Source organism: Colletotrichum navitas, assembly GCF_030913465.1.
Source record: "Colletotrichum navitas strain CBS 125086 chromosome Unknown LY79scaffold_8, whole genome shotgun sequence".
Classification (NCBI taxonomy): domain Eukaryota; kingdom Fungi; phylum Ascomycota; class Sordariomycetes; order Glomerellales; family Glomerellaceae; genus Colletotrichum; species Colletotrichum navitas.
In genome coordinates, this window is record NW_026850554.1 from 443,045 (window position 1) to 469,463 (window position 26,419).

At 53.6% G+C, this 26,419-nt stretch overlaps 9 protein-coding genes across 9 annotated transcripts; 7 read left to right on the forward strand and 2 right to left on the reverse strand.

Annotated features, from left to right (window-relative positions):
* The first annotated feature begins 1,712 nt into the window (after window positions 1-1,712).
* On the forward strand, window positions 1,713-3,574 carry LY79DRAFT_385077 (uncharacterized protein). Its single transcript, XM_060552886.1, has one exon. The coding sequence runs from the start codon at window positions 1,826-1,828 to the stop codon at window positions 3,287-3,289; it is 1,464 nt and encodes a 487-aa protein (XP_060418205.1). The 5' UTR covers window positions 1,713-1,825; the 3' UTR covers window positions 3,290-3,574.
* Window positions 3,575-3,972: 398 nt separating this feature from the next.
* LY79DRAFT_507704 (uncharacterized protein) lies at window positions 3,973-4,779 on the forward strand (the record flags this gene model as incomplete). Its single annotated transcript, XM_060553854.1, has 1 exon — window positions 3,973-4,779. The coding sequence occupies one exon, from the start codon at window positions 3,973-3,975 to the stop codon at window positions 4,777-4,779; it is 807 nt and encodes a 268-aa protein (XP_060418206.1).
* A 2,644-nt stretch (window positions 4,780-7,423) lies between these two features.
* On the forward strand, window positions 7,424-8,171 carry LY79DRAFT_647203 (uncharacterized protein; the record flags this gene model as incomplete). Its single annotated transcript, XM_060562484.1, has 1 exon — window positions 7,424-8,171. The coding sequence occupies one exon, from the start codon at window positions 7,424-7,426 to the stop codon at window positions 8,147-8,149; it is 726 nt and encodes a 241-aa protein (XP_060418207.1). The 3' UTR covers window positions 8,150-8,171.
* A 2,066-nt stretch (window positions 8,172-10,237) lies between these two features.
* Window positions 10,238-12,197, reverse strand: LY79DRAFT_600097 (longiborneol synthase). Its single transcript, XM_060561829.1, has 3 exons — window positions 11,439-12,197; window positions 10,857-11,326; window positions 10,238-10,786 (listed from the first exon to the last, which is right to left on the reverse strand). Exons 1-3 carry the CDS (start codon window positions 11,778-11,780, stop codon window positions 10,474-10,476), a joined length of 1,125 nt encoding a protein of 374 aa, XP_060418208.1. The 5' UTR covers window positions 11,781-12,197; the 3' UTR covers window positions 10,238-10,473.
* Window positions 12,198-14,262: 2,065 nt separating this feature from the next.
* On the forward strand, window positions 14,263-15,449 carry LY79DRAFT_507900 (heterokaryon incompatibility protein; the record flags this gene model as incomplete). The annotated part of the gene is made up of 2 exons (XM_060553872.1): window positions 14,263-15,147; window positions 15,294-15,449. 2 exons carry the CDS (start codon window positions 14,263-14,265, stop codon window positions 15,447-15,449), a joined length of 1,041 nt encoding a protein of 346 aa, XP_060418209.1.
* A 1,755-nt stretch (window positions 15,450-17,204) lies between these two features.
* LY79DRAFT_385144 (uncharacterized protein) lies at window positions 17,205-18,314 on the forward strand. Its single transcript, XM_060552889.1, has one exon. The coding sequence runs from the start codon at window positions 17,384-17,386 to the stop codon at window positions 18,053-18,055; it is 672 nt and encodes a 223-aa protein (XP_060418210.1). The 5' UTR covers window positions 17,205-17,383; the 3' UTR covers window positions 18,056-18,314.
* Window positions 18,181-19,825, forward strand: LY79DRAFT_385137 (uncharacterized protein). The gene is made up of 5 exons (XM_060552888.1): window positions 18,181-18,481; window positions 18,537-18,573; window positions 18,635-18,705; window positions 18,768-19,141; window positions 19,213-19,825. Exons 1-5 carry the CDS (start codon window positions 18,305-18,307, stop codon window positions 19,577-19,579), a joined length of 1,026 nt encoding a protein of 341 aa, XP_060418211.1. The 5' UTR covers window positions 18,181-18,304; the 3' UTR covers window positions 19,580-19,825.
* A 1,067-nt stretch (window positions 19,826-20,892) lies between these two features.
* LY79DRAFT_507753 (uncharacterized protein) lies at window positions 20,893-21,831 on the forward strand (the record flags this gene model as incomplete). The annotated part of the gene is made up of 1 exon (XM_060553860.1): window positions 20,893-21,831. One exon carries the CDS (start codon window positions 20,893-20,895, stop codon window positions 21,829-21,831), a length of 939 nt encoding a protein of 312 aa, XP_060418212.1.
* Window positions 21,832-22,270: 439 nt separating this feature from the next.
* Window positions 22,271-24,254, reverse strand: LY79DRAFT_385160 (kinase-like domain-containing protein). The gene is made up of 2 exons (XM_060552890.1): window positions 24,031-24,254; window positions 22,271-23,964 (listed from the first exon to the last, which is right to left on the reverse strand). Exons 1-2 carry the CDS (start codon window positions 24,114-24,116, stop codon window positions 22,428-22,430), a joined length of 1,623 nt encoding a protein of 540 aa, XP_060418213.1. The 5' UTR covers window positions 24,117-24,254; the 3' UTR covers window positions 22,271-22,427.
* Between the last annotated feature and the right edge of the window lie 2,165 nt (window positions 24,255-26,419).

A 26,419-nucleotide genomic window follows, 5' to 3' on the forward strand; every position in this document is an offset into this window, starting at 1 on the left:
TAAAGTAGCTCTTAGATAAGGCAGTCTCCTAGATAAAATAGCCACCTTACTTACTAGATCTTAACCCTATTAAGCATTATTAGTAGATAATAAAGTCTAACCTATAAAGACTATACCCTAATATATTCTATCTTAAGAAAAACTAATTAGATATAGGGTTATTTAAAGAGCAAATTACTAAGGCGTAAGAGGCTATCCTATAGGAGAAAATTAGGGTATTAATCTATTTATTGCTATAGCGCTTAGAGGCAGTTATATAAGCACAGGGTTAGTATACACAATATTAATAGGTAAACTTTTAGGTTTATTTTTACTATAGTTTAACTATATATTTCTAAAAGTTGATGGTTTTGTTGCTAGTTAAAGTGATGTAGTCATAATGTTGGTGGCTGGGAAATTAGTGGGTGTACCATGACTTTTGGCACCCCACTGTAGTAAGTCAGCAACAAGAAGAGAGGCTAGCGTTACGTTGCTTCAGTGGATAGCAATCTCAGTGGATAACAATCTCTTCCAGGGTCCGAGTATTGGAAAGCCTCATCTAAGGAGGCGACCAGAGCCGACGAGGGAGCAACATATGCACGGAGATGAGGCAACCAATGGAATTCCGAGGCCGAGGATGCAGGGCCAATCATGCAGGGCAAAAATCCAGCCCCTTTGCTACAAGAGGTCTTGTTGAATAGGTACGGCCCAGGTTCCGACTCCCTCGCCTCCCTGCTCTGCTGGCGACAACGCTTGCTCACTCCCACTGCCCTTTGCATGTCTCGACTTGCATTCCCACCCTGTCTCTCTCTTCCTATCCTGTTTCGAGTCGGCGGGCCGCCGAACTTGCGGCGGACTCGCGAATTCCCATTGTCTGACCACGATGGGGGTACACACAACTGCGAGACAAAAAAATGAAAAAGAAGCATAAAAGCTCTTGGGCGGATGGCCTACATATATACGAGACAGCGGCAACAGCATCATCAATCATCATCATCATCATCAAGCCTGCCATGCTGTTGTTGTATGCATGCATACATGCACGCATGCACGCATAACCAGCAATGCTCTGCCCAGTCAGCGCAGCACCACCTCACAACTGAGGCGTGCAATGACAGCCAGTCTCGGTGGGTACAAGGTTGGGGGGGGGGGGCGAGCTGGAGCTTACACTGCGTAGGTTCGTCAAGTTTCAACAACAATCCGCCTGGAGGCGCCACGTTCCTTGCACCGGTCGGGGTGGGCGGCAGCGATGGCCCTCGCACTAAATCTGCGATGCGCAACGCCGCATACGCATATCCGTCTTAGCTCCCTCCCTCACCGCTCAGGACCGCCTGTCGTCCGCCGCCCGGCTATCGTCCACCCGAAGCTACATTCCTTTTGTTCTTCTCGTTGGGATTCTGCAGATGAATAGCCAAGGGGGGGGGCTAGATGGGCCTTGCAACGCTGTCCTGCCATGAGCTGGGTCTCTCCATGCAGCTATCTCTCTTTAAAATAACAGACTGGTTGACGGAAAACGGCGGGATCACCTGCTCCTCGCCTCACTTCTTCCGCCCTCGGACTGGCACTCTGTTTCGTTTCGTTAGCATGGTTCTCCCAAGCTACATACCCATTCCTCGTTAGTTACCGTACTTAACCACAACACACCCGGGGCCGGCCACCCTTCTCCACCGGTGTTCATGCGGTTTCCGGGCGCACATGACACCCAAACCAACACAGACCCCCCCCGTATTTCACCTTGAGAAACCCCCGGGCCTTTCATCCTTCGTCCTTCCCCGACACTCCGAGGTTTGCCCATTCCCTCCAACTTCGCCCTTTTCCACCATTTGTAATATCTCAAGCATGTTCAATGGCGTTTTGGGTGGTTGGCGGGGAGGCAAGCCCATTGTCCCAGTGCAACGGCCAGGCCTTCAGTCCCGATCTCTACGTTGTGGGTGGCAAAAGGAGGATTGGTCACACTGATGAGGATGCTTTTTACGACGACCATCCGTACGCATACGACGAGACGCCTCCGCACAAGAGAACCCGGATATCGCATCTTGCCCCAGGTGCACACCGCAACTGTTCCCCGAGGGGTTCGGTGCCTGTCCAGAACCTGTCTTTTCTGGTCATTCGAGAGCAAGCGTCGCCGTCACCCGACCCAGCCGACGCCGATGTCAGCTCATCGCAAATGGAGCGAACCGCCTCCGGCCTCTCCATTTCCTCGGACACAAACATTTACAGCGCCCAAAACGACGACGACTTGACGCTTCTGGACGACGACGCCGCGGCGAGACTGGTCGAAGACCGACTGCACCTAGGCCGGCGACGTACGAAGGACACCCAGCATGAGAGAATCCTGCGGTCCCTCATCCGCCCACGATCCCGGGATGCCGAATTCTCCATTGATAATGCTGCTTTGGAGAGCATTTTCTCTGCCGCGAACGAAATCTTCTTCCACAACAGCTTATCGCAACGCGTCACATGGGACTGGTCCCATGCATCCAGCGCCCAGTACAAGGATCACATCATCGGCACTACGGCTCTTCGACGTTCTAAAATGGGAGGCTTTGAGACCCTCATCGTTCTATCTAACCCAATTCTCAAGAACAAACAGTACAACCGACGGCTGCTCATTTCTACGTTTTTGCACGAGCTCATCCACAGCTATCTCTTTATCAAATGCGGTGTCAAAGCTCGCGAATGCGGAGGCCACACGGCGGGTTTTCGAAGGATCGCCGAACTCATCGATCTCTGGGCAGGTTCGGATAACCTGCACCTCCGAGACATGGAAGCCGACCTGGACCACTTTCGGGAAGATCAAGAGTACTTCCCAGTTGACGACACGAATTCCATGAACACAACATTCAGGGCCGTGTTTCCCGAGGTCCATGAAAATCTTAGCCCTCACCATCATACACATTACGAACGCCAATATCACGAGCGATCCCGATATCAATCCCAGGAACGATGGGACTATTGCATCAACGACCACCGCGAATACTTCCCGGCCAGTCGGGCCAGCAGTCCCACCTCCCCAATTCCCACGACAACTGAGGAGGACTCGGAAGATGTGGATCCTTTAGAAGAAGGCGAGATACGCGAGCGACGTGGCCGACGCTTATGCCCGGACGACTACGTGCCCAGCAGGCATTCGTCGAACCACCGCGAACGACATTATGAGTCACACGACAGGCCTATTTCATATGACGGGCGATGGGCCTGTCCCGACGACCGGAGAGGGATCGTTGTACTGGGTTACGGCAATACTCCAAAATCGGTCGCCTCACCATACGTTGGGGGATGTCGAGATGCATCTCCGACATGTGTATAGGGCATTATCCACACCACTTTTTCCTTCTCTTTTGTCTGGGGCTCACAAGAAGGCGGTTGGATTGGTTTCAAAAGCATCTTAAGCATGGCGACGGAGTTATTCCATATACTACTGCGGGCGTCTCTACCACCATCGGGGGTTTTCTGGTGCATTATTATGGGCTGGCGGACGGAATATCATACCAGGCTATCATCTTGTAATCCCGTTCGTCTTCTACCTCGTCATTAACTAGACCTTTCATCTACGGGCCCGTCTTCCAGACAGGCAGCCACACCACCCTTCCATCACTCATATCAAGCAAGCATTGGCTTCACTACTGGTCTTCTCCGTGCTTTGGGCGGTTGCCGTTGACGGCAATGCGGCATCAAAACCCGCTATAAAGCGTGCAAACCACGCTTACACCATCTATCGTCACCGACGAAGCGGATCAAGTCGATCGAGCCTCTGCTTCGAAACCATGCGCCTCTCTCAAGAGCGCTTTTTGAGGGGAGCGTGCCCGCGCCTGCGACAGGTGTCAGATGTGCCGCACGTACCCAAGCGTCGCTGCGGACCAGAGTTGAATTTACAAAATGATCCTGCCAGCGACACGATCGTCGAAAGAGAGAACCAAGAAACGAAGAAACGTTTGGAAATCATTTCACAAACATACCATACACACACATACAATAACGTGGCAGACTGAAATGGCAGAATCGAAGCGAGCCAGGTTCCTCCCACAACAATGCCCACACCATTCTCAAAAGGCTCACCAAGATGACCTCCTTCAACCGCACTCATACAACATCAACGATGTCGCCATCACCTTATCCGAAAGTGTTTTGGGCCCGGTCCAGTGGAACACGTGCGAGAAGTCGCTGAAGAACAGTGTCGCCCGCGTTTTATCCGATCAAGGCACCGAAACGGATCCGAATATCGTTTCACCCGGCACGATTTTCTCCCTCATGAAGGCCATCGATGAGTTGTGCCTTTTGGGCGTGCTCTTCCCGACATCTCAGATCAATCACGTGTCCCACCCCGTACTTCTAGAAGTCGGACAAGCACGGGGTCGTGTAGGTTGGACGCAGCCTCTCCGGGGTAACAAGTCGTCTGGGGGTCCCAGCATCGCGATCCGTCTGAGCACGGTCCGCTACCACCTCGACGGCACGAGGACGCAACTACCACTCAGGGAGCTTGTTCAAATTGCGGTCCACGAGATGGTGCATGCGTATCTGATATTGTTCTCCTGCCGCCGGGAGCAGTGTGAGGTTGACTTTGACGTCATGCATCGCAACGCGGACGGCGGCGGACACGGCCTGGCGTTCGTCGCGCTGCTGAAGGCCGTCGTGTGCCAGATCCAGAGCTGGGCGCCCGGGCTGGGGGACTTTGGGCTGACGGACGAGGCAATCCACCCGTACGAGGACTTTGGGCTCGAGCTGTGGAAGAGAGGGGACAGGATCTCGTCCCGGAGCAAGGGGCAGCGCGTTTGGTGGCTTGCTGCGAGGCCGATGTGAAGCCGGAGGTATCAACATTGTCGAAACCTCGAACAGGGACGATTAACTGACGTACGGACTGTTCTGTTGCCATGCCGAACAAGCGATTGGTGCCGTCTTTGAAGAGCTTGTGGGCCTTGTACCAGCTGCAAGCTTGCGGATTGTCTCGTTTCCCTTCTGGGCTTGTTGTTCCTGGGGACGTTGAGCGGTGGAAAAGCCCGGCCGAGGGAGATGGTGGCGTATAAGAAAACCGCCATGAGATGTGACAGCAGGCAGTTTGAACTGAAGATCACGAAACCGAAACACAATTGTTGTGATTTCTGTGTATTTGTTTCTGATATGGTGCTTCAAGCTAAATAGGGGGGAATGTCGAGGTTTCTGCGCCAGACCCCTATTCTGTAAATCTTCGTTCACAGCGAGCGAGGCATATCTCACATGCGTTCTTGGCACCATTACAAGGTCAACGCAGTTGGAAGAGATCAGAGCTGGAAATAGCATGGCTCAACGATTCGTCTTAAGCTGGCCTCGTTCAGTAATCAACTGTCTACGTTGATAAGATGCAACTGCAAAAAAAGCTGCTCCAGTGTGAAGCTACTTCAGAGGTCGCGGTAACATGCGTTGCTGCAATTCAACACCATCGCTCCTGTGTTTGCAATTCCTATAATATACCTGGTTTGAATATTAAACTACTTATTTTTAGTTAATTATTCGAAACCAGCTGTGAGTGCTAACAGCATGTAGCAGTTGCCTAACCACTGATGGGTTGATCTGCCGACGGGACCTTGGACGCGGGGAGGTGATTTTCAGCTACGCGCCAAGGCCGGTCGTGATTTTTTTTTTTTCTTCCCTTCTTTTCTAGTCATTTTGATTCAGGAGTTGGCAATTCCAGCTCGGGGCCTGAAGGATTGCAGGAGAATCCTGTTAGCTACTTTTCCCGCTGTTGTCTGTTACTTATGATATCCACAGGCCTTACAAATTTGCCCGGGAGGTCTGGAGACCTTACCCCTCAAAGAACCCCTTTCTTGTTCTCAACCTGATGTCTTTGATGCGGTAGCACGATGGATATCGAGAACCGACCTCTGGAACAAACTTCTCTGACGAAGACGCCGCGTTATGAGGACGTGGAATATGCATGGAGGCCAGGCTAAGACGTTGAGCACGACACGTTACCAGATTAGAGCCATGCCCCAGAAGTTGGCACGGCGCACTAGCTTTGAAAGGCTAACGGGGATCTGTTTTGATCCTCTCCGGTGTCTCTGCAGTCACTCGTCCAGCTCTTTATTCTCGCATTCGCTCTTTTTGATGTCGCGGGCCGATGGGCAGAAGATTGAGGGTGGCCTTGATGGGCGGTATCAGAATGCGATCACCATCGGAAATGCTCTCTGCCCGAATCATGTCGTTCGGTGAGGGAATTCATTGCAGGGGGAAAGCCTAGCTCGCAACCCTCTCCCAGATCATTTTCGCGACAATTGCCGGCCGTCAGATGGCGCAAACCACATGATGAAAATTTGGAAAAAGGAGCGACGAGGAGAGTCCTCGAGTACCTAATAGGGAGCTGAACTGTGGGCGGTGGGCACTCTTATCGTTTACTATCAGCTGCGAGCCCTCAACCTAGGTATTCGCATTCTTCTTCCTGCTTGTCTGTGAAGTCTCGCCTCTTGGCGGCTAGTCTATCCTGCGCATGCTTGAAACCCGCTCCGGAATTGTTGCCCGACCGGCGGATGTGGTCAACTTTGACACCCACGCTCAGTCCCAAGGATCACGGCAATCCATGCTAGTATCATGTCACGGCAAGCGGTATGGAGCAGGAGCTCTTATCTATTGTTGGCGTTACCATTATACAGGTCGCGGAGGCTAATACCACCTTCGCGCTGGAGTCGAGCTATATTCACCTCTAATGCGACAACATGAATGTGTCTTCCTTCAGTTACGGCCCGGGCTCTAGCACCGCCTTTTCCACAACAATTATAGCAGCAATTCTAGTTCAACGATATTTCACTGTACATGTGTGACGTGACCCTTACGGTTCAATTGTAAACGGCACCTGTCAGAGGTGGAATCGAAATCTCAACGGCACGGGCCCCGGCTCCCGTGGGGGCAACAATCCGGTTTGGGGGGGGGGGGCGGGATGGAGCCTCGCTCTGGACGACTTTGTCGTGTGAGTTGTGGAGCGACTATGACTTGCACACTCAGCGAGGTTTGAGTACCGAAGGCGCAAACGCAACCAGCATTTGTGTTTTGTGTGAAGGCTCTCCAGTCAGTCATCAACCGTGGACAAAGTCGAGAAGTGATGTGTTAGGCCAACTTTTGTGACATTTTCGACAATGCTCCAACCCCAACACAAAACCAACTCATTGTTCGTTCTTTGTCGAGCCAGGCCATCAAGCGCTGTGTAGGTCGGCAGTCGGGTCAAATCAATGCGCAACTCTGGCCCTGGCCTTCAAGGTCGACAGCCAAACAATGGCCTTGCAGTGTTGGCTTCTAAACGCAGGTGTACAGTATTGATAAGTACGGCTGTCCGCGCCATTGAACCTCACGATCCTTCCCAACCATTCAAAAGACCGCAACATCCGAGCCAGTCACATATAGTCGAACGGAAGCCATGAACAGACATGCCGGCGGATCTCGCCAGATAGACGTCGTTCTTCGTCCTTGTGTCGTTCACATGAGTAACAGAATACCCGGTTCTAGCTCCGACCTTCAGCCGCACGGTCAGTATGGGGCCTACTACATTGACGACTTGGTGACGAGAACCATTCAGCATGGCCTCTCTCTCGATGTAGAGGACGCAATCGATGCCAAGGACAAACTGAAATATGCCTTGATCGAAGGGCTCCACGAGCTCTACGACAGCCAAAGCCAAGAGCATTTTGATCACATCCTCGAGGTGGCGCGGATCGTTGATCAGTATTTCCTGCAAGGTTGGCTCACCCACACCCACAGACGTCCGTCCGGCCGGGAGCTACCCTATCTCCGAATCACTATCCAGGACGGCAACGAGAACTGCGAAGACTCATGCAGCAGCTTCCGGGTCGGGGTGCAGAACGACAACGTCGGATCGCTTCCCGTCGTCGATGTCGACATCGAAGCGGCCGGGGCGTGGACGATTGGCCAGATTGTCGAGATGCTGATCCACGAGATGGTGCACGGGTACCTTTTGCTATTCTCGTGTCGAGGCGGCTCCTACCAGGAGTTCGGCGGTTGCTCTCGATACTCTCATGACAACAGGGGACGGCATGGGCGCCATTCCCGCACATTGCTGAAGCACATATACGAGAGCATACAGGGTTGGGACGACACTCTGGGCGGCTTCGGGGAGGACTTCATTGACGGATGCGACCAAGCAAGACAGGATCATGTGTTGGTTGATGTGAGGGACTTATACTCGTGATAGAGTGAAAGAGCCTGGGCGGGAAAATGGGGTGTTGATTATCTAGAGCGATACTTCGTTACGATGGAAAAACGGGTCCGCGCACCTCTGAATATTCCAACGACGCGTCGGTCCAATAAGAATGGTGTTTGCGGTGTTCTCTCTCGGGCTCGAAAAAAGGTCCGAGAGTTGGAGAGCGAGATCCTTATGAACTTGATGGGCGTTAGAAAACCTTATTAACGGCTCCGAGGATGTCTAGGAGGCATGGAAGGGCTCTTGCGGCTCCAAATAGCTCAGGGCAGCTTCGCGAATTCATGTGAGCTTCATATCATGGATAAGCCAGTGGCGCGTCGTCGCCTTGTCCAAAGATTCCGCCAGACTAGCAATCTATCCGACGTCCCTATCTGTTGTAATTGTAATTGAAAGAACGCGTACAATGCATGGTCAGCAAACGACAGCATTGCCAGTGTCTTCTAAAGGGGGCTTCCCCCCTCGCTCAGGAGAAAGTTGTGCAATATGATTGAATCTTCCAGACCCACGGTAGCGATCTGTATGGGTTGATCCAGCTCGCTTGTCTTTCGTACCGCACGCAATGTATGCTTAGATAGCTCGACCAATCGCTACGAGTCATATGGAAGCTAAGCTGCTGACTGCACGTGCGGGCAGCGAGCCGACTAGACCGGATTCGGACTTGGCGCTATATCAGAACCGTTCCTGCGTGTTCCAGCTACCAGGACCTCGGAGCCGAATTTTATAGTCTGACAAGTTACGCAGTAGCTCAAACGTATAACTCAGCCTCTAAGTAGTTACATGCGTTGTTATATTTTCGACTGGGGAGTCTTGAATCTATCTGTCTTCTGTCGTTCCGATCCTGTGCGCATCCATCCATCTGTCGTTCCTCAGGACACTTTTTCGTTTATTTTTCGTCGGCAATTTCAATTTACCCACTTTGAGCGGTGGACCATTTCATGATGTACGGCTGACTGAAGGAAAGGGGCGTATACTATGTTCGTCGTGCTCCATGGACCCTAGTTGCTGAACTCTAAATAGTGAACACCGCCATCTTTTCTCCCGATGGGTTCCATGAATTTGGGAAACCCCAATCGCGCATATGCATGTAAAGCAAACCCTCCATGGTAAATCCCTGAGTGGAACGACCACTTGAGAAATTCGATTAGGACAATCGTTACGCCGGAGACTCCGATGCCGCACATGCGTCGATCAGGAATATTCAACATGCCGTTGGATTCTGGCTTAAGATCGGCGGCTCAACACTTGACGAGCGCCCGATTCATTACATGCCTGCCTTGGTTCTGCTGACCGTCATGACCCCGCCGCTGCTCATCTGGAATCGATCTAGAACATGGCGAGACCATGGGTTCCGGCATCGAACTAAACTACGAGAGTGCGACTAGGTTTCACAGCCATGTGATTTAGTTTTTTTTTGTGGCCCCTAGTCACTGGATCTCGGACTCTCTTAAACCTTGGCGAGGCGGCTGTATCCGTAACTCGTAAACTATACCAGTATCTGTCGGTCGGGGGGGGGGGGGAGGGGAGGGTTCCTCTGCTTCGACATGATGATGTGCATGACTGAGACAGTAGTCTGGGGAAAACCCCCCGGCGGTCAACATCATCTTCTATGGCGATGCGTCTTCTCTGAGCCGAGTTAAAACCGACAAGTCGCCGACGACTGCCGCACAGTCTCTCTTTCTACGTGCTCACAGCCGGCCTTCTTTCTCCACATGACGCCAGGTCTAACGACACTTGGTAGGAATCCCGAGGCTCGGGCCATTCGAGTCGCGGCCCTGTGCGGTGGTGGTAATTGAGCCAGGGCCCTAGTTAGCAGCGGGCGGAAACCGCACATGGGAAGTGGTTAGGGCTAGCAGATGTCGATCGTCATCTTCAGCAATCGGGGGATGACTCCTGCAAGGGGAAACTCGTCAGAGTCCACGTGAGCGTCATGGAAAAGTATTATTGTGGCGAGGACCTATGTATGGCATGGAACAGCTCGTCTGTTCCATAAACTGGATGGCGAACTGCCCGTCGCCTTCATTGACGGCTTTTTTTTTTTTCTTCTTCTTCTTCTTCTTCTTCTTCTTCTTCTTCTTCTTCTTCTTCTTCTTCTTCTTTTTTTCTCTTCGATCTCTCTCTCTCTCTCTCTCTCTCTCTCTCTCTCTCTCCAGCCTCTACTACCCATACGCCAGTTGATACAATAAACACAAACTATAAGGACCCCTGACATAAGAAAAAGCAGTTGTGCTGCCATAAAAAAATCAGAATGCCACCCAGGGGGTATCTCATGCCTCTTGCTTCTTCACGGAAATCGCCAACCCAACTCATAAAAATTATTCCCTCATTCGGTCGAACAGCTCGCCAATCTGGTCCTCAAAGGGGGCCAGCGGGTGCTCCTCGGCCAGCCCAAGGTCTTTCAACTTGTACCTGGGGTTGGCCGTGTGCATCGCCAACAGGCCCCGGACGCTGTCGTGCAGCGACTGCTCGTACTGGCCGCGTCCCTTGAGGATCACGGCGGCTCGGTTCGCGGCTTCCACCACCTCGTTCTTGATCACTTCAAGTTCGGTGAGCACAGGCCGGCCGGTTGCCATTGCACGGTTGTGTACGTAGTTTCTGGTGTCACCGCCGAGCTCCTCCTTGTAGAACCTGAGACGACCGTAAGCAAGGTTCACAGGGGGGCGGGGGGGTTGACTTTTGCTATTCGGCAGGGACTTACGACAAGACGTCATTCGAAATGTCAATAAACCTGGCCATGTCAGGGATTGCTTCGAGGTATTGCTCAACGTCGGGGTACTGGGCCTGGGGGAAGCAGAAGACGGCGAAGGCTACGTTGATGCCCGATAAGTCCCTGACAAAGTCGGGGAACTTGACCCCGGCTCGCGTGATTCTCATGTTAATGAAGCCTTTGTGGCGCTCCAGCAGGTTGCACGTCAAGAACTTGAGGGTAGATATTTGCAGCAGGTTGGCCATGACAGGGTCGAACAAGCGAGGAGCCTCTCGCATCAGGGTCGCCAAGCCCTCCAGCATGGCATTCGGCTGCGTCTCGCCTTTGAAGAAACGCTCCTGGAAGAGCTGGGCCTCGGCCATCTCGTCGTTCTGGCCGACAATGTCATCGTACTGCACGACGAGCCACGTGAAGAGTCCAACGTAACCCTGCACTTCTGTCGGGTGGTTAGGATGACAGAGCTGCCGCCTCGTCAGCAATTGGGTCTTTTTTTTTTTTTTTTTGAACCAGGGTAGACAGCCCGGCGGTGAGAGGCTGTAGTGTAAGATGGTGGAAAACGGAGAGGTAACTCACCAGTCCGAGCGAGTGGCCCAGGCGGAACGCCTTTGCGGAGATGGGGGTGTCGAGAGGGTAGCCGATTTCGACGGCTCTCTTGTACATGTATTGCAAGAGCGCTTCTACCGATTCCTCCTTGATCTGCGGGACGCCAGGATATCTCAGCTCCTTCAGCATATCTGTGCAGATGGGCTTGACGAGAGAGGCCAGCCTGTCCGGCGCCGCTGCCAGGTCATCTTCGAGCCGGATGCGCTTCGGGGAGAACAGCCCCCACAGCGAGCTCAGCATCCGGAACAGCGGGTTGCCAGCCGCGACGGCGGCGTCGTGAGCCCCGGGCGTGAGTTGGGACGGACTAATCATCCTTACAACGATTTGAACCTAAATATACTAGGATCTTCGTTGGGCAGGAATGGGCAAGAAGGAAGAACGGGCGTGGAAGGGTGCTACGGGGTTAAAAGAGTCGGTGAAAGCCAACGGATGGTCTAGAAGGAGCACAGACTTGACACTAGCAACTATATCCATGGACCATAGCTATACGGGGGAGACCTGGATCTTTATGGATAGCGTCGGACGGTATAGGAATCGGGACGAGGGAGGCCGTTTTGGAGAGATGTGGGTAAGAGATATTGCTCATCTCCATCTCGAGCAAGCTGACTGGAACGATAGCCAGATGGTCAACTAGTTTCATCCTCGTTGTATGCGGGTTTCTGGGTACCTAGCTAAGTGGTTTACGTTGGTAGGTTTGTAGAAGTGCGGGATTGAGTAGTGACAGCCGCCGTTGCCAGTACCATTGATCATGCAGGTTCGGACCGTACGATACCATATGGGCACAGACTTTGCATGTACTTTCCCACTTGATGCAGAATTGTGGGGGTGAGCTTGCCGGGGGGGGGGGGGGGGGGGGGGGGGTGTGTGTGTGTTTGGACGAATCGAGGTCAAGTCGACAAGTGTCGGTGGTCGGCTGCGCGGCAGGTCGACCGGTAAAGAAGACGGGTACATACGTACATACGCACACGCCTGATCACGGGAGACATGGCCGGAGGAGAGTCCGAGGCCCAGCCCTCTCTCTCTCTCTCTCTCTCTCTCTCTCTCTCTCTCTCTCTCTCTCTCTCTCTCTCTCTCTCTCTCTCTCTCTCTCTCTCTGTTTGATGGACGGACGGTTGGGAGACGAGGGCGGCCGACTCGAAACCTCGCGTCAAGCACCCGAACCGCAGACGTCTCGTATCTAGCCTCCCCAACGCGAGTCCCGTTCCCGGTCAAAGATACAGCGAAAGAAAGATGTAATTACCTGTTCATCCTGACTCTTGGATCGGCATCGGCTCTCCTTGCTGGGCTACCGCTCCGGCAATGACAACGCACGTGCAGCTCAGTCTGGGCTTATCGAGTCAGGAGTTGGTGGGTTCATTCTAGAAGAGAGAGAATAAGAGGGCCGAGAAAGCCAGTGCGACATGGCACCCCCTGCTTGAGAGATGTGGGGGTCATCCGGGGTTCGTCAAGACCAAGCCCCAAAACATGCCATGATCACCGACGTGCTGTCAACGGAACCAGCGTGCGTTGTACACTACTCTGTACGTGGTCTCCGACTAATGTGTTCTTAACGGTAGTTGGTGCCATTTTCGGCGAAGGTACGTCGAGAGGCACTGGAGATTGCAGTTGGGAAAAGCCCTACTTGGCATGGGCGATATCACCAGCGTTGCCCAGGTTGCGTTGGGCTAGACAAACATGCACGCAGGAAGCAAAGATAGTGGGTATTCCTCTGCCAGTCTACCACAGGTGACAAGGTAGGGTCGCATGGTCATTTTAGCGAAGTCCGGCAAGTCAAGGAAGTGGAAATGGGGGAGGAGGAGGAGGAGGAGGAGGAGGAGGAGGCTAAAAAGACTTTTGCTGCGGTTTCGGGCTCGCGCACAAAAAAAACAAAACAAAAAAAAAGGTGCCAATTTGTCTGATGGCGAACAGAAACCTCCCCTGTCCTTGAACGATGCCATAAAACGGCCCGCCAAATGGAGTGACCAGCCCACATGTCGCCCATCTCGCAATAACAGCTCGTGGCAATTGTTCCGCACTCAAGGCAACCATGCCGAAGTGTAGGGATGACGGCGAAATGACAGACAACAACATTCTACAGAGCATCAACAGCCGACAACCCTCGAGTTGGCAAGCAATCCCTTTGCACCGGTAATGAGTAGTGGGCTGGCTTCCTTCAGTCACGTTGCGAGCACGTCAAGAGATGAAGACGTGACTTTGTCACCCCGCCGATGGCATGTACAAATATACCCTGCCATGCGAGGAGGAGGTCACCTCGACCCCCATTCGTCTTCGTCTCCTGCCCCTCCCCTTCTACCACTTCGGACTTGGACCCTTGTGCCTTGAAAAAATCTCGACCTGGTAGCGGTGCAGGCGGCAGAATCAACGGTTGATAGAGCGCTGCCCCAGAGATACCCTGCCCGAGCCGCAGGGCCCGCCTTTTGCGCCTTCTTGGTATAAACGCCGGCATCCCGTCCTGTGTCGCACGCAGTTCTCATCAATCGTGTTGCATCCATCGTTGGTGCAACCTGCAGAAACCTGGAAACCACCCCTGCCTTGCCACTTTCCATTCTGCAACAACTGGAAAGAGACAACCAACAGGAGTTCTGAACAAGATCCCAGAAAGAGGCAAGGGCGGAGACCGAGGTGTGGAATCCACCTCCCCCCCAAAAAAAAAAAACAAAGAGGAAGGAAGGAAGGTCAAAAAAAAGGAGTCGTTGTCGGTTCGCTTCACACAAAGAGAGACAGACAGAGGCTCGTCTCGGAAGCTGCGCCAACCGTCGGACCGATTGATAGCCCCAATCTGTACGGGAGTACAATGAGTATCATATACCGGAGACTGGACCCCTCGAAGCGCGAGATCCGCCTGCTTGAGATTCAGTCGGCGCGCAGCATCAACGACCCCGTCGAGGGCCGGCTCATTACCGTCCGCCTTACCGACGACCTGTCACGGGAGTACATCGCACTCTCCTCACTCTACGGCGACGCGTCCCAAACCGACAAGATCTTTGTGAGCGGCCAGCCCGTCACCATCACCGCCCACTTATCCCAAGCCCTAAAGCATGTCCGCGCGGTCTTCTACCCGACCATCTCGCAGCGCTTCCAGCGGACGCCGGCGAGGCGGCCTCACGGCGCTCCGCGATGGCTGAGGCAACTGTTCGGCATAAGCAGCTCCCGCGCGAGCGACGACGAGCCGAGGGCGTTGCGGGTCTGGTGTGACTTCCTCTGCGTCAACCAGAGGGACGACCTGGAGAAGACCAAGCAGCACTCGGACATGCGCAACATCTACCGCAATGCCGAGCTTGTCGTCGCGTGGCTGGGCGAGAAAGCGGAACACACGGATCTGGCCATGGCGGCCCTCGCACAGATCGAGGACGCCATGCCGCCCCACTGGGGAGACCCCGGCGACCGGCTGAAGCATCCTGAAGACTACTCCCCGATGCACAAATGGGCCAAGGCTGTCTCGCACCTGTGGGAGCCGGGGCCCAACGGCGAGATCCCCTTCATGTTGCCGCATTGGATAGGCTGCAACGACTTCATGGGCCGTCCGTACTTCCAACGCCGATGGATCCTCGAGGAGATAGCCATGGCCAGGTTCCCTACCTTCCTGATTGGCGACACCATCGTGCCGTGGAAGCAGGTCCTGCGTCTGAACCGTATGATGGAGGAGTTCAAGTATCATCCCTCCGACATCTTCCCCCAGGTATGTGTACCTACCAACAAACGACGCCGCCTCCTCCCCGTTTTGTCCCTTGCCCCGTCGCCTGCAGCGTGAGGGGATCTCGCATACCCAGGCTGCATGAGAAGTGCATTGAACTGACTCGTTTCTTTCTTCTTTTTCTTCTACAGTACTTGGCGGCCATGATAGCCGACCTGCCTCTGGAAACCGCGCATAAGCTGCTCGACGAATTCGCGCGGAGAGAGGCGTTGGAGGAGGCCAGGATCCTGCAGGAAGCAGGTAGCAGCAGGGCGACCTCATCCACGCGGTCCACCGACACAAGATAGCCGCCACGGCCCGCATCATCGTCGTCGATGGCTGGTTTCGCGGCCCAGATCTGACGGCAACCCCGAGAGGTGCCGAAACAAAGATGGCTGTCTGTCGTCAGCCATCTCCAGGACGGGCTTATCTCGAGGTGTTAACGGGGGGGGAAGGGAATTCCACGGAAGGGCGGTTTTTAGCGTTGTAACGATGAGGATACCCAAAAGCTTTCTCCTGTATTCTTTCCAAGCAGCAGACAATTGACTTCGTTTTATTCTTCCTTTAACCTAGCTTCGCCAATGACAGGGGGAAAAAAAAAGAAAAGAACGACACCTTGCGGTATAAATAACCAGTCTTCGGGAAATGTGGCGGACTCCGCGGTTGATCAATCCCGCATGGGCATGTCCTGAATATCACACAGGACGGGATTTGAGATCGTCAATGTGTGAGGGCTTTCCTTGAATAACCCCCGCCCCCCCGGTAACATTAGCCCCTCCTACCCATGCGCCCACTCGGCGTACCAAGGTCTAGCCAATGGGTTCTGTTGAAAAGGAAGAGTCGTACTAGTTGGCCTTTTGACGGGACCAATAGTCCTATGCATGGTGATAGGTGTTGCAGAAAGAGTGTTGTTGGTGCAAGGTTACATTCTGTCTCGGCTCTCCAGGGCCAGAACCATGTAATCGTTCGTAGGCCCCGTTACACTCCGTCTCCGGGACCGCTCGCTGGCCGTCGGTTCCGCCGGAGAACTGCTGCAGTGTTGCTGCACCTGCAGGTTTTCCTGCGCCAATCCCGCTTATTCGGGTCCGGTACAGGGCCGTTCCCTGCAGGGGGTTTCACGCCGTGCCGAACCCTCACGTGAGAAGTGAGGTGTCGATTCTTCGTTGCTCCTGCATTACACAACGCTTTTACTCGAAAACCCGACAGTCTGGCACCATCACCGACCTGAAACTATATTTCGGTCCAGATGCCAATAGGCAAGCCCTTTCCTGGCCAACTATGCGTCAATCTCGTACGAATTCTTCACCGCCAGAACTTGGCTAATCTGTTCATTGAGCACACATGGGACGATCCCGTGGTTGTCCCAAACCCACCTGACGACAACCCATGGTAGTAAGGTGCGGAGTAGAGCTCCGATCCCGACCAAGCCAGTATCGATCGACTGATTTCACCTCTATGCCTCCCGAGAGTTTTCGTCCCCCTCGGAACTTCCTTTCCATCCCCCCCTTCTCGCTTCTTCGCTCTTCTCCTAGCGGAAGGTCTTACCTACGTTCAAGTCTTCACAAGCTGTCAGAATGGACACAGAATCCTCCTCCTCGCGTCTTCTCTCTCCTTCTGCTGGAAAGCCTTGCTTGAATTACATCCTTGAGGAGTTGTCGGAATGGGCACAGAGGACTCATTACGTCGCATCAACACTTGCGTTGCATATTGGCCGATGCATACCAACGTCCGTACTGATTGCTCCCGCCGTACTTGAGGTAATACGTCTGCTGGCTATCGAAAACAACTTCGAGAGAACGGCCGACTCAGTCGCGACAGCTCCATTCTGTACTCCATGGCGCCCAAGTTTGCGACCTGCAATCGCCCAAGTTCCTTTCTGGTAATGCGTAGCCAGGCGCACAATCGGCTGTTGCGGTGTTGTCAACATTGTCTCGAAAGACTATTGTCACACAGACACTGGCCCGCTTGGACGTTTGCTATTCACTCGCTGTGTTCCTCAAAACTCGATTAGGACTTATTGGACACATTGGCGTTGCAAATCCCGCGACCACAATCCGAGAGCCCCTTCCCTCTCCCCCTCCCCCTCCCCATCATGTGTGAAGTCGGAATTAACACTACGGCGGCGCTCGTGGGTTGAGACGACGAGCCAACGGGAAGACGAAGGGAAGCCAATCAACCCAAATTTGAAGTGGGGATGTTTACCGGTCCGAGTCTTGGCCGCGAGGGGGAATTGTGACAAAAAATGGCCCACTTGCAGATACCGGCTGGGCTGCATCCCTGCACTGCACCGGTGAGGCTCAGTTCTGCATCTTCGAGACCTGTGCCCGGAGTCGAGTGGCATCGAGGCAACGCCAGAGACCAAGTGCGGCATGTGCCGGGGAACATCACGCCGGCGTGGTCTGGAACCAATGAGAAAACTTCTCGGTACGGGACGTTGCGTAACAGCAAACACAAAGCCTATTTTCAGCCTCCGGACTTGAGCCTCATATTCCGCGCGCCTTGCGTTTTCTCAACGTCACCTTTGTTTTTCTCCCTTTGGCGACTGCGGCCACGCACTGTCCGAGGCCCCCAATCCCGGGCTTTTCCACAACGACGGATTCAGGGAGAGAACGCCGCTCGTGTGGCCGATTCTCAACACACGGCTATCGGCACCGTCTTATACCTTTCATTGAACAGGACTAGCGTATGCGCAATCTGCATCTCCTTGTTTGTCGGCGGGGCTCGGCCGGCCTATCGAAACGGCGTGCCCAGTATCCCGCGTTCTAGATGGGCCGTCGAAAGGGTATCTCTCCCGCCTTCTCGGGAACTCGTCATCTTTTCTGGAAACGCTGGGGGGCTAGCCAGAGCCGGTCAGTGCCTTAGGGCTCTTTGCGTTGTGATTCGCTCCGTAGATTGTGGCTTGCGCCTTTCGTGAAAGTACGCCTCTGGCCGCATGCGTCTCCAACAGAGGCGACTTGTCATTGTCTAACAATCCCAACCGAGCGGAATGAAGGTGTCTTTGGTTCCAGCCCGGATACCTAACCGGCCCGGGTATCAAGGTGGTTCTCTTCGGTGGCATGCCTTAAGTAGTTGCTCATAGCGCCGATTGTTTCATACGGGGACTCCATCTCCATCAGAGACGCACATCTCCGTGGCTTGCGTCTTCCATCAAACGCCAGCCGTCATGAATCTACCGCCGCTCTCCCCCGAAGAGCTAGCGAGGGACGTGTCGCCAATGGTCATTGGCGTCGTTTCCATGTGTCTGGTCATTGCTACGGCCCTATTGGCTCTCCGCCTCTGGACGCGACATTACATTCTGCAGAAAGTCGGCTGGGATGATTACACCGCATGTTTCTCATTGGTGATTCCCTGACAGTTTCTCGGATTTGGTGGAATAACCAGCTGACTCGGTTTAGCTATCGATATGGGGATGCGGAGTCTCGATCGCAGTCAGTAAGTGATACGAACCGTTGATTAAAACCGGCCTGTGCATATAAATGCTAACGGCCAACAGTGACACGATACGGTCTCGGGAGACATCAGCAGACGGTTAATACATTGGAAGAGCACGTAAAAGTGTTCAAGGTGAGCACTTTCCGGCCCGAAAACTGTCGACTCCGAATAGCTGACGAATCCTTTCGATATAGTGCTTCTGGTGCACCGTCTTGTGCTATGGCTGTGGACACCTGTCTTTCAAGATGGCCTTCCTGGTTCAGTATTACAATGTGCTTTGCACTCCAAACATGCGAAAGATCTACATTGCGGCGATGATTTTCATCGGGCTGTGGGGGTTGGGCAACTTCTTCGTCATTGTCAACTTCTGCGACCCCCTCGTGGGCTTTTGGGACCCTCGCGTCCCCGCCAGGTGCTTGGACCAGAAGGTCCTGTTTTACGCTTTCAGTTCCGTCAGTATCACCACGGACGTCATCATCTACCTGCTGCCGCTTCCCGCCTTGTCCAAGCTGAAAGTACCCCGTTCTCAAAAGAACTATCTGTTGGGCATCTTCAGCCTCGGCTTCCTGTGGGTGGTCTCCCTCGAGCGTGAGCCCGGTACAGCAGAGCTGCCATACTGACTGCGTGGCCCTAAACTAGCGTCGTGGCCATTGCCATAATCCGTCTTCGTTACCTCGACATCGGACCCGACTTCACTTGGGCGAACGTGGAGCCCGCGATGTGGTCGATGGGCGAGCTGACGGGGGCCATGGTCTGCCTCTGCCTGCCCACTCTAAAGGCTCTTGGGTCGCGTCTGGGCCTCGTCTCCGCCGATGTAGAGAACCCTGAGACCTCCCCTTCAGCGAACCAGAACATTGGCAGGTCGATTTCTTCGGGCCCCGTGACCGTTGATACCGGTACGACGAACTCGCCGAGGAAGTCGCCCATCGATTTCTCCAATTTCGTGGAGGAGAGTGGGCAGTTCCACAACGGGATGTTCCGCCAGACCCCCTCGCTGCCAGTATGAAGAGGATATATGTCATAAATCAGAGCACACAGCAGGGCATTGGAGAATTCAGGTCTGAAAGGCTGGATTCCATAAGCATAACTATAGAAAGAATAGTTCTATATATATATATAAAGAGGTAAGATATACAAGTAATAAGTGAAATACTATAAAATAGTACATAACAAGACTGTTGCAGACTATAGAAGGCGGTTAAAGCTATGTCTGTCTTGTTTGTATAATAAATTCACTACGATGTCAACTAGATTTAGAGAGTGCTACTATTTTCCTGGCTTTCCTTTTTCTTTCTTCACTAGACTAATAAGCAGGACGACTTGCAGCCTTTTCGCAGCCCTCTGTAAAGTCGGCAACCCATGGTTTTGGATAAGCTATCAAGCTACTTAAATTCTCGAGACAACCAAAGATGAGACAAGGACACGCAAACCCACCCATAAGTTCATAAAAACACGACGGAACAGAGCACCAAAGCATTGTTACACGCAAATAACGTTTATATCGACGAATGAGGAAAGAACTAACAAATTCGTAGAATTGTACTTTCTCGGGCAGAAACTCGTCAAGATTTCACGCTGGTTCCACGCCTGAACCGGTTTATTTCGAGACCGGATGCAGCAGCTTCATTTGCGGCTACAATATTCGAGAGGAAACATGAGCTCTTGCTCCTTCTTTTCGATGTGTTTCGGCACACGCTGCGTAAAGCGATGTTCGGGCGTCTTACACTTCCCAGGTAGCTACAAGGCTACGAAACACGACGGGCTTTGCGAGCCACATAGGGTCGAAACCAGCAAGCCTTGTTCTACTTCTCAACTTCGAACAAAACGCACAACACGTTCTGCCGGTTTCAAAGTTCCAAAGCAGTCCAGCCAAGAGTCTCTCGGATCTCCGTCTCGCGAGCTTGCGAGTTGCATCTTGTCCGGCGAGCGAGCATCTTCTAGTCATCTTGTGAGATGTTATAAACGAGAGCGGGATACCGGGCCCCGAGCAGATGGTCCCAATCATCGACCAGCCGTTCTGTTGAGCCGAAACCTTTCCAACTACAGCGCACCTCGAATCCACAACCAGCCGCCATGCCATCTTCGGGGCCCACGAGGCCCACGAGGCCGACTAGGGCGAGAAGGACGCGCCGCTTCGGCTCAAAGCGCCGACCAAGAGGCCATCGCGTCAAGAAAGTGAAGCCGTGCCGACACCCGGGGCTCCCCAGGACCCTTCAGCCACAGGAACCTGACGGACAGGACGCGGATGAGCCGGCGCCTGAGCCTCGACCTTTGATGCTGATCTCCCCTTTCTCGTACGGCGCAACCCCTCTGTTGAACATGACATGCGGCCACTTCCTCCACTGCGAGCTGCAGCCCCACCAGACCGCGGCTCGGGACGCCTTCGTCAAGTGCTACCTGGAGGCGTCGCCGCGGGGGTCGGTCTGGGACAAGATCCCCGCCCAGCGCCTGCAAAACTTCGAGGAAGGGAGCGGCTCCAAGCAGGACGAGGCCGAGGGGGCGTTTCTCGAGGGCTCGCTGCGCTCGATGATGAAGTGCCTCGACGAGTACTTCTTCTTCGGCACCCTGACGCGCCTTCAAGAGGGCCAGCAGCACCTGTTGCTGGTTCTGGAGACGGGATTCGGCCTGCTGAAGGCGGATGTCGCCGAGGGCCGTTATGGCGACACAACGACCTACCTTAACCACTGGACCAATGCTGACCATGCATACGCTCGTATACGAATCTGGAGCAGAATTGCGTGCGATAGCCCACAGAGACGAGATGGCGGCAGGGAGACACAGAGGTTACCATTCGCCCAGAATGTCTCGACATTGATCCACGAGATGGTGCACGCGTACCTCAGCATTTTTGTCTGCGCAGGCGCACAGTGCAAAAGAAACATCCTCAACACAACCGGCCTGACTGGACACGCCTCCACGTTCGTCAAGCTCTACGCCCTGGTCCTGGGGGAGGTCCGGAAGTGGCACCCCGAACTCGGGACTCTGGATGAACACCAATGCATTCCCGGCACTTCGATCGTCAGAAAAAACATTGTCTTCGAGGCCATGACGCGTCAGGAATGGGAATCTGACGGTCGAGACCGAGGCTTGCTGCCCCTCAGGGCCGACAGCCCCCGGAATCTCGTCCGTCAGACGGAGGAGCTGATCAATGGCATATCCGTGATGAGCATCACTTACCGCAGGCCTCGGTCAAGGATCCCTGGACAGGAGGAGGCCGACGAGAGCTGCGACGCGGATGGCGTGTGTAGGGTGACATGACGGAAGAAACGGGCGTTGAAGAAACCACGACTGGATGCGATTTATGGAGACTGAGTGTTGGTTGGCGGATTACTCGGGAGTTGATGCGTTGATAGAAGGTGCGTTTGTAGTTTTTTTCCAATTGGCAATACCCGCGTTGTGCAATCCTGTTGTTTGTGTGGGCTGAGAATATTCGCTATGTTTCGTATCGATCCGACAATATGTGACGGGGCCCTCCTATGTGTTAACACCCCCCCTTCCCCCAAACCTTGTTTCCCTCTCAAAAGAGTTCAATGTACCTCGCCCTCGATGTCTAGGATTGTAGAACAACGTCCAAATAGGCATGTCCTTCTTCTCCTTCTCGGCGACGACTTCAACTGCTGTCGATGGCCGACTTGAGGCTTAGTCTGCCTTCCTTACGTACAGCTGGAGACGCCGTGATCGAGTTTCACCGCGGCTCGGTAGCGCTCCAAACTCTCGGGGACCTTTGTGGGGTATTACATTTCTTCATTCCTCGGAAAACGGTCCTATCCATACATCTTTGCGGCGTAAACATCATTCACATCCATTACTCTATCCAAGCCCGGCCGCGAAGGCCCTGGCAGGGGCGTCATTCCCTATGACTCCGGCACATAGACACCGTCCTTGCAAAGGACCACAATCTTCTTGAAGAAACGACGCCACTCGAGCGGGTCTCCCTTGATCTTGACGAACCGGATGTCCAAAAGCTCCTGCTCCTCCGGCAGCCTGTGCTTGTCGACGTGGATCTCGCCGTGCATCGACTGCCGCCGCTCATCGATCGTCTTGATCTTGATCGTGACGACGTGGTCCGCCGACAGGCTCGGCGTCACGGGCGGCAGCGGAACGTTGAGCTGGTGCAGCGCGTCGCTGAGCATCTGCACGATGAGCTGCGGCGGCACGTGCGAGAAGAAGCGCGTGAGCGACTCAGGCGGCACGATGTCGCGGAACCGGCGCGCCGCCTGGGTGAGGGTCAACGGGACGCTGGGGGTCTGCGAGAACTGGCTCATGGACGGCTCCTCGGCGAGGGATTGCAGGAACATGCGTCTGTTGGCGACGCCGCTTACGCTCCTGGACAGAGGCAGCGTCGAGGGGACGGCGATGGGGTTCATGGTCTTGAGGGCTGGACGCTCCCAATCCCACGTGACGTCGTTGATGGGCGTTTCGGGCTGCGTGAAGGAGACCTGGCCGATGGTGTCGACATCCATGGGGTCGCTACTGGTCGGGTTGCCTTGGGAGGCCGTCGGATGCTGGTTGAAGTCGATCTTGAGACTTTCCAGCATCTGCGTGGCCAGGTTGATGGGGTCGGAAACCTTGCCGTCCGATGTCAGGTGCGGGTTTGGTCTGGTGTACCACGGGTGTTGACGAATCTGCTGGAATGAGAAGCGCTTGTCGGGATCGATGCTCATCATACCGCGAAGCAATGACAAGGCATTCGACGGTATCCTCCCCCAAATAGCATCCGTACTGCGGCCGTTTGTCCGGACGTATTCTTGATACTCCCAGCTGCCGTTCGACGGCTCGTCCCAAGGGGTGTTGCCCACCAACAACACAAAGAGAATGACGCCACACGACCAGATGTCGACGAGATCCGGCGAGTATTTGCTCACGGTCGACGACGTCTTTTTCTCCGCCTTGCCGCAGGCGAGAATCTCAGGGGCGATATAGGGTGGACTGCCGCACAGGGTGGAACTCGTCTTCCGCTGGCCCTTGTACTCGAACATGGTCGACATGCCAAAGTCGGCGAGCTTGAGGGTTCCCGTATCCGATAGCAGTATGTTCTCGGGCTTCAAGTCACGATGGGCGACGCCCTTTGAGTGGATGAAGCTTACGCCACTGATGAGCTGCAGGAAATAGACGTGCGCAATGTTCTCGTGCACGCCGACATCGGCCTCGATCTTGTCAAAGAGGTCGCCCCCTTCGGCGAACTCCATGGCGATCCATCTCCAGTTGGTGTCCTCTCCCGAAGCAAACCACTCGATGATGTTCGGGTGTTGGCCGACATGCGAGTGTAGCGACACCTCCATCAACAGCTGCTTCGCCGATACCCTGCCATGCTTGACGGCATAACCCTTGTGGATGAATTTGACAGCGAACACGGGCGTTTGCGTGTCCTGGGGGACGGCCTTCTTGATTCTGCGTGCTAGAGTGTCAGTGGAGGGGTCCATCACAAACGACCTGGGTGAGGGGGGGGCGGCCCACGATGCATAAGCGCCTCGCCCAATCGTTTTGGAGATGATTCGGAAGGGCAGGTCAGTGGGTAAAGGGTCCAGCTGCGACTGTTGCATCTTTGCTTAGTGAGTAAACCGCAGTCGGTGAGATGTTCGGATGATTCCCTCGCAGAAGCTGTGGTGGTGGACTATTCCATAACTGAGACTGGCCAAGGCCAACGGGAAATGACATGGGCAAACAGGGATCTCAGATATCCATTTACGACGACTCTCTTTTAGGCAGACACCAGACAAAGAAAACCCCAACAGGAAACCCGACAGAGTGGGTGGACGTAGCAGACTAACGTAAGGCGGATTGCGCACAAAGGGTCCAGGGACCAGAGTCAGCAAGAACTCACCATGTTGTCTGAGATGGTGTCTCGAGCTGTCCCAACGCGGGTGCCTCTCCAGCGCGCGTCTCAGCCGCGTAAAGAGCTTTTTGAGCGTGTTTGTTTCGATGCAATGTTTTATTGCCGCCTGGGGCGACGCGAACCCATTGGCCGATAAGTCCTCTTATCGCGGTTGCTGCAGCGTCGGCCAGGTAAACAGTTCCGCCACTACGCCCCTCTAAACTGACAGGGACTGACATCTGAGGAGTCGCCGCTTTTGCAGCACCCCGCGCCTTGCGCCTTGGGGAGATCCTTCATAAAAAGGTATCACTACTTTTGCAGTAAGCCAATGACACAAAATGATTGTAGACAGACATCTTTTATTGAGTTTCTGACTCGGTTGAATCGCGAATTGATGAACTCTCAACCACCATCACGCATCTGGACTCCTTCCTTCCCTGCCTGCCTGCCTTCCCTGCCTATCGAGGAACTGAGGATAGTTGCTTCCCTCCAATGATCCTCAACCATGACATCCCAGTCCAAGCACTAACGAAACCTTGATACTGTGATCTTAATTGTGCATTTTTTTTTCCCGTTCTTCCAATGCAATAGTTATTTGTTCGCACAGCTGGTCATTCGGTCAAGGCAACTCGGGGTAGACGAAACTGGGATCGACCAAGTGTTCAATGGGCAGGGTCCCATCGTCGAATGTTGTTGGGAGGGTTCCTAAAACCTCCAAACGTCAGAAAAGCCTTCACAATATCGTAGTTTCCAGACTTACTTCTGATATCGTCTCAAAATCCATCCCTTTCGAGATCCGCACACCATGCAGACTTGCAAATTACACCTGGTGCAACGAAGCACGAACTTTGGTAGTACGCCGGCGCATAAATCGCATTTCTGACCCCGTTTGTCGACCAATTTCCATGTATATCGCGAACTCTCATGAACACAATGGGTTTTCGGTTTGTTCTCCTTCTCGCTCGGCAGGTACGAGCTGGCGGTGACTGACGTGGCCTTCGTGGACGTGGCTTCAGAGATACTTGTAGTGATCTCAAGTATGCTCGCGGCGTCACTGCAACCCTCTTGCGATGGAGCAGGAAAAGGTGATGAATATTTTACGTCTTCCAATTCGCAAAGCTTGAAGTTGTCCTCGGGCGAGGAGACAATGCTGCCAACCACAAGTTAGCCACATTAACCTGGTAATGAACAAATCAGATGACTTACCCGACTGACACTTCCTCTTGAGCGTGAGTACAGTTCTCCCACGGGCACTGATGAAATTGTGCCATGTTGACGATATTCAATAGGAGAAAGCAAGATAGTGAGGCAGGCCGGCTAGAAAAAGTTGAACTGGACAAATCCCAGCACCTGCAGAATCAGAAGCTTCAGGTCTGGCCAGCTAGTTGTGGCTGGCCACTACTTGTAGCATTGGAGGAAAAGGATTGAAAACAATAAAACTGAAGAAGAATAGAGGAAGGAGAAATGAAGGCAGTCAAAGTTGAAATGGCGGGAGGCGGCCAGACAGAGTCAACCTTCTGCCACAGCTTTCGATAACCAGGTCACTGCACTTGGTCTTCTTTCCACAAGGTTGGCTGGGGGAGAGCACATGCCTGGAAATATTTTAATCGGGTGCCTTGAAAAATGTGACGAATTTTCGAACGAGTCAAAGATGGCCTTTGAGGTTGGAACTGGGACGAAATTGTCGTCTGAACAATCATCGTAAAATGCAAGTGAAAGCGCGCACAATCAGATTACAGACCTTTCTAGTTCAGAGTCGTCCAAGTGGGTCCTTTACAATCACTATAACACGTCTTTCCATTCACTTGTTTTTTGTCTGCAAGCTAAATTCAGGCCTCGGCAACTAATTTATTGCATGTTGAAGTATCTAGGTAACTCCTTCTTGGGTGGCATTGATGGATACATCTACGTACCAGAAGCCAGTATGTAACTCAGGAGCTGCTATTGGCCCCGGACTAAAGTTACAACGCCCCAATATATACAAATGGTAAGCCAAAGATGTGCTTACAAAGTCTTAACGTTGAGGTAAAG

What these genes read in the sequence shown, in the direction of transcription:
- LY79DRAFT_385077 (XM_060552886.1), top strand. Translation starts at nt 1,826, where the DNA reads ATGGCGTTTTGGGTGGTTGGCGGGGAGGCAAGCCCATTGTCCCAGTGC.
- LY79DRAFT_600097 (XM_060561829.1), bottom strand. Translation starts at nt 11,780, where the DNA reads ATGATTAGTCCGTCCCAACTCACGCCCGGGGCTCACGACGCCGCCGTC. An exon ending in TGGGCCACTCGCTCGGACTG is followed by an intron (nt 11,327 to 11,438) that starts GTGAGTTACCTC and finishes ACGAGGCGGCAG; the next exon opens with CTCTGTCATCCTAACCACCC. An exon ending in ATTTCGAATGACGTCTTGTC is followed by an intron (nt 10,787 to 10,856) that starts GTAAGTCCCTGC and finishes CGGTCGTCTCAG; the next exon opens with GTTCTACAAGGAGGAGCTCG.
- LY79DRAFT_385144 (XM_060552889.1), top strand. Translation starts at nt 17,384, where the DNA reads ATGGCCCACTTGCAGATACCGGCTGGGCTGCATCCCTGCACTGCACCG.
- LY79DRAFT_385137 (XM_060552888.1), top strand. Translation starts at nt 18,305, where the DNA reads ATGAATCTACCGCCGCTCTCCCCCGAAGAGCTAGCGAGGGACGTGTCG. An exon ending in ACACCGCATGTTTCTCATTG is followed by an intron (nt 18,482 to 18,536) that starts GTGATTCCCTGA and finishes GACTCGGTTTAG; the next exon opens with CTATCGATATGGGGATGCGG. An exon ending in AGCACGTAAAAGTGTTCAAG is followed by an intron (nt 18,706 to 18,767) that starts GTGAGCACTTTC and finishes CTTTCGATATAG; the next exon opens with TGCTTCTGGTGCACCGTCTT.
- LY79DRAFT_385160 (XM_060552890.1), bottom strand. Translation starts at nt 24,116, where the DNA reads ATGCAACAGTCGCAGCTGGACCCTTTACCCACTGACCTGCCCTTCCGA. An exon ending in GGGCGAGGCGCTTATGCATC is followed by an intron (nt 23,965 to 24,030) that starts GTGGGCCGCCCC and finishes TCTAGCACGCAG; the next exon opens with AATCAAGAAGGCCGTCCCCC.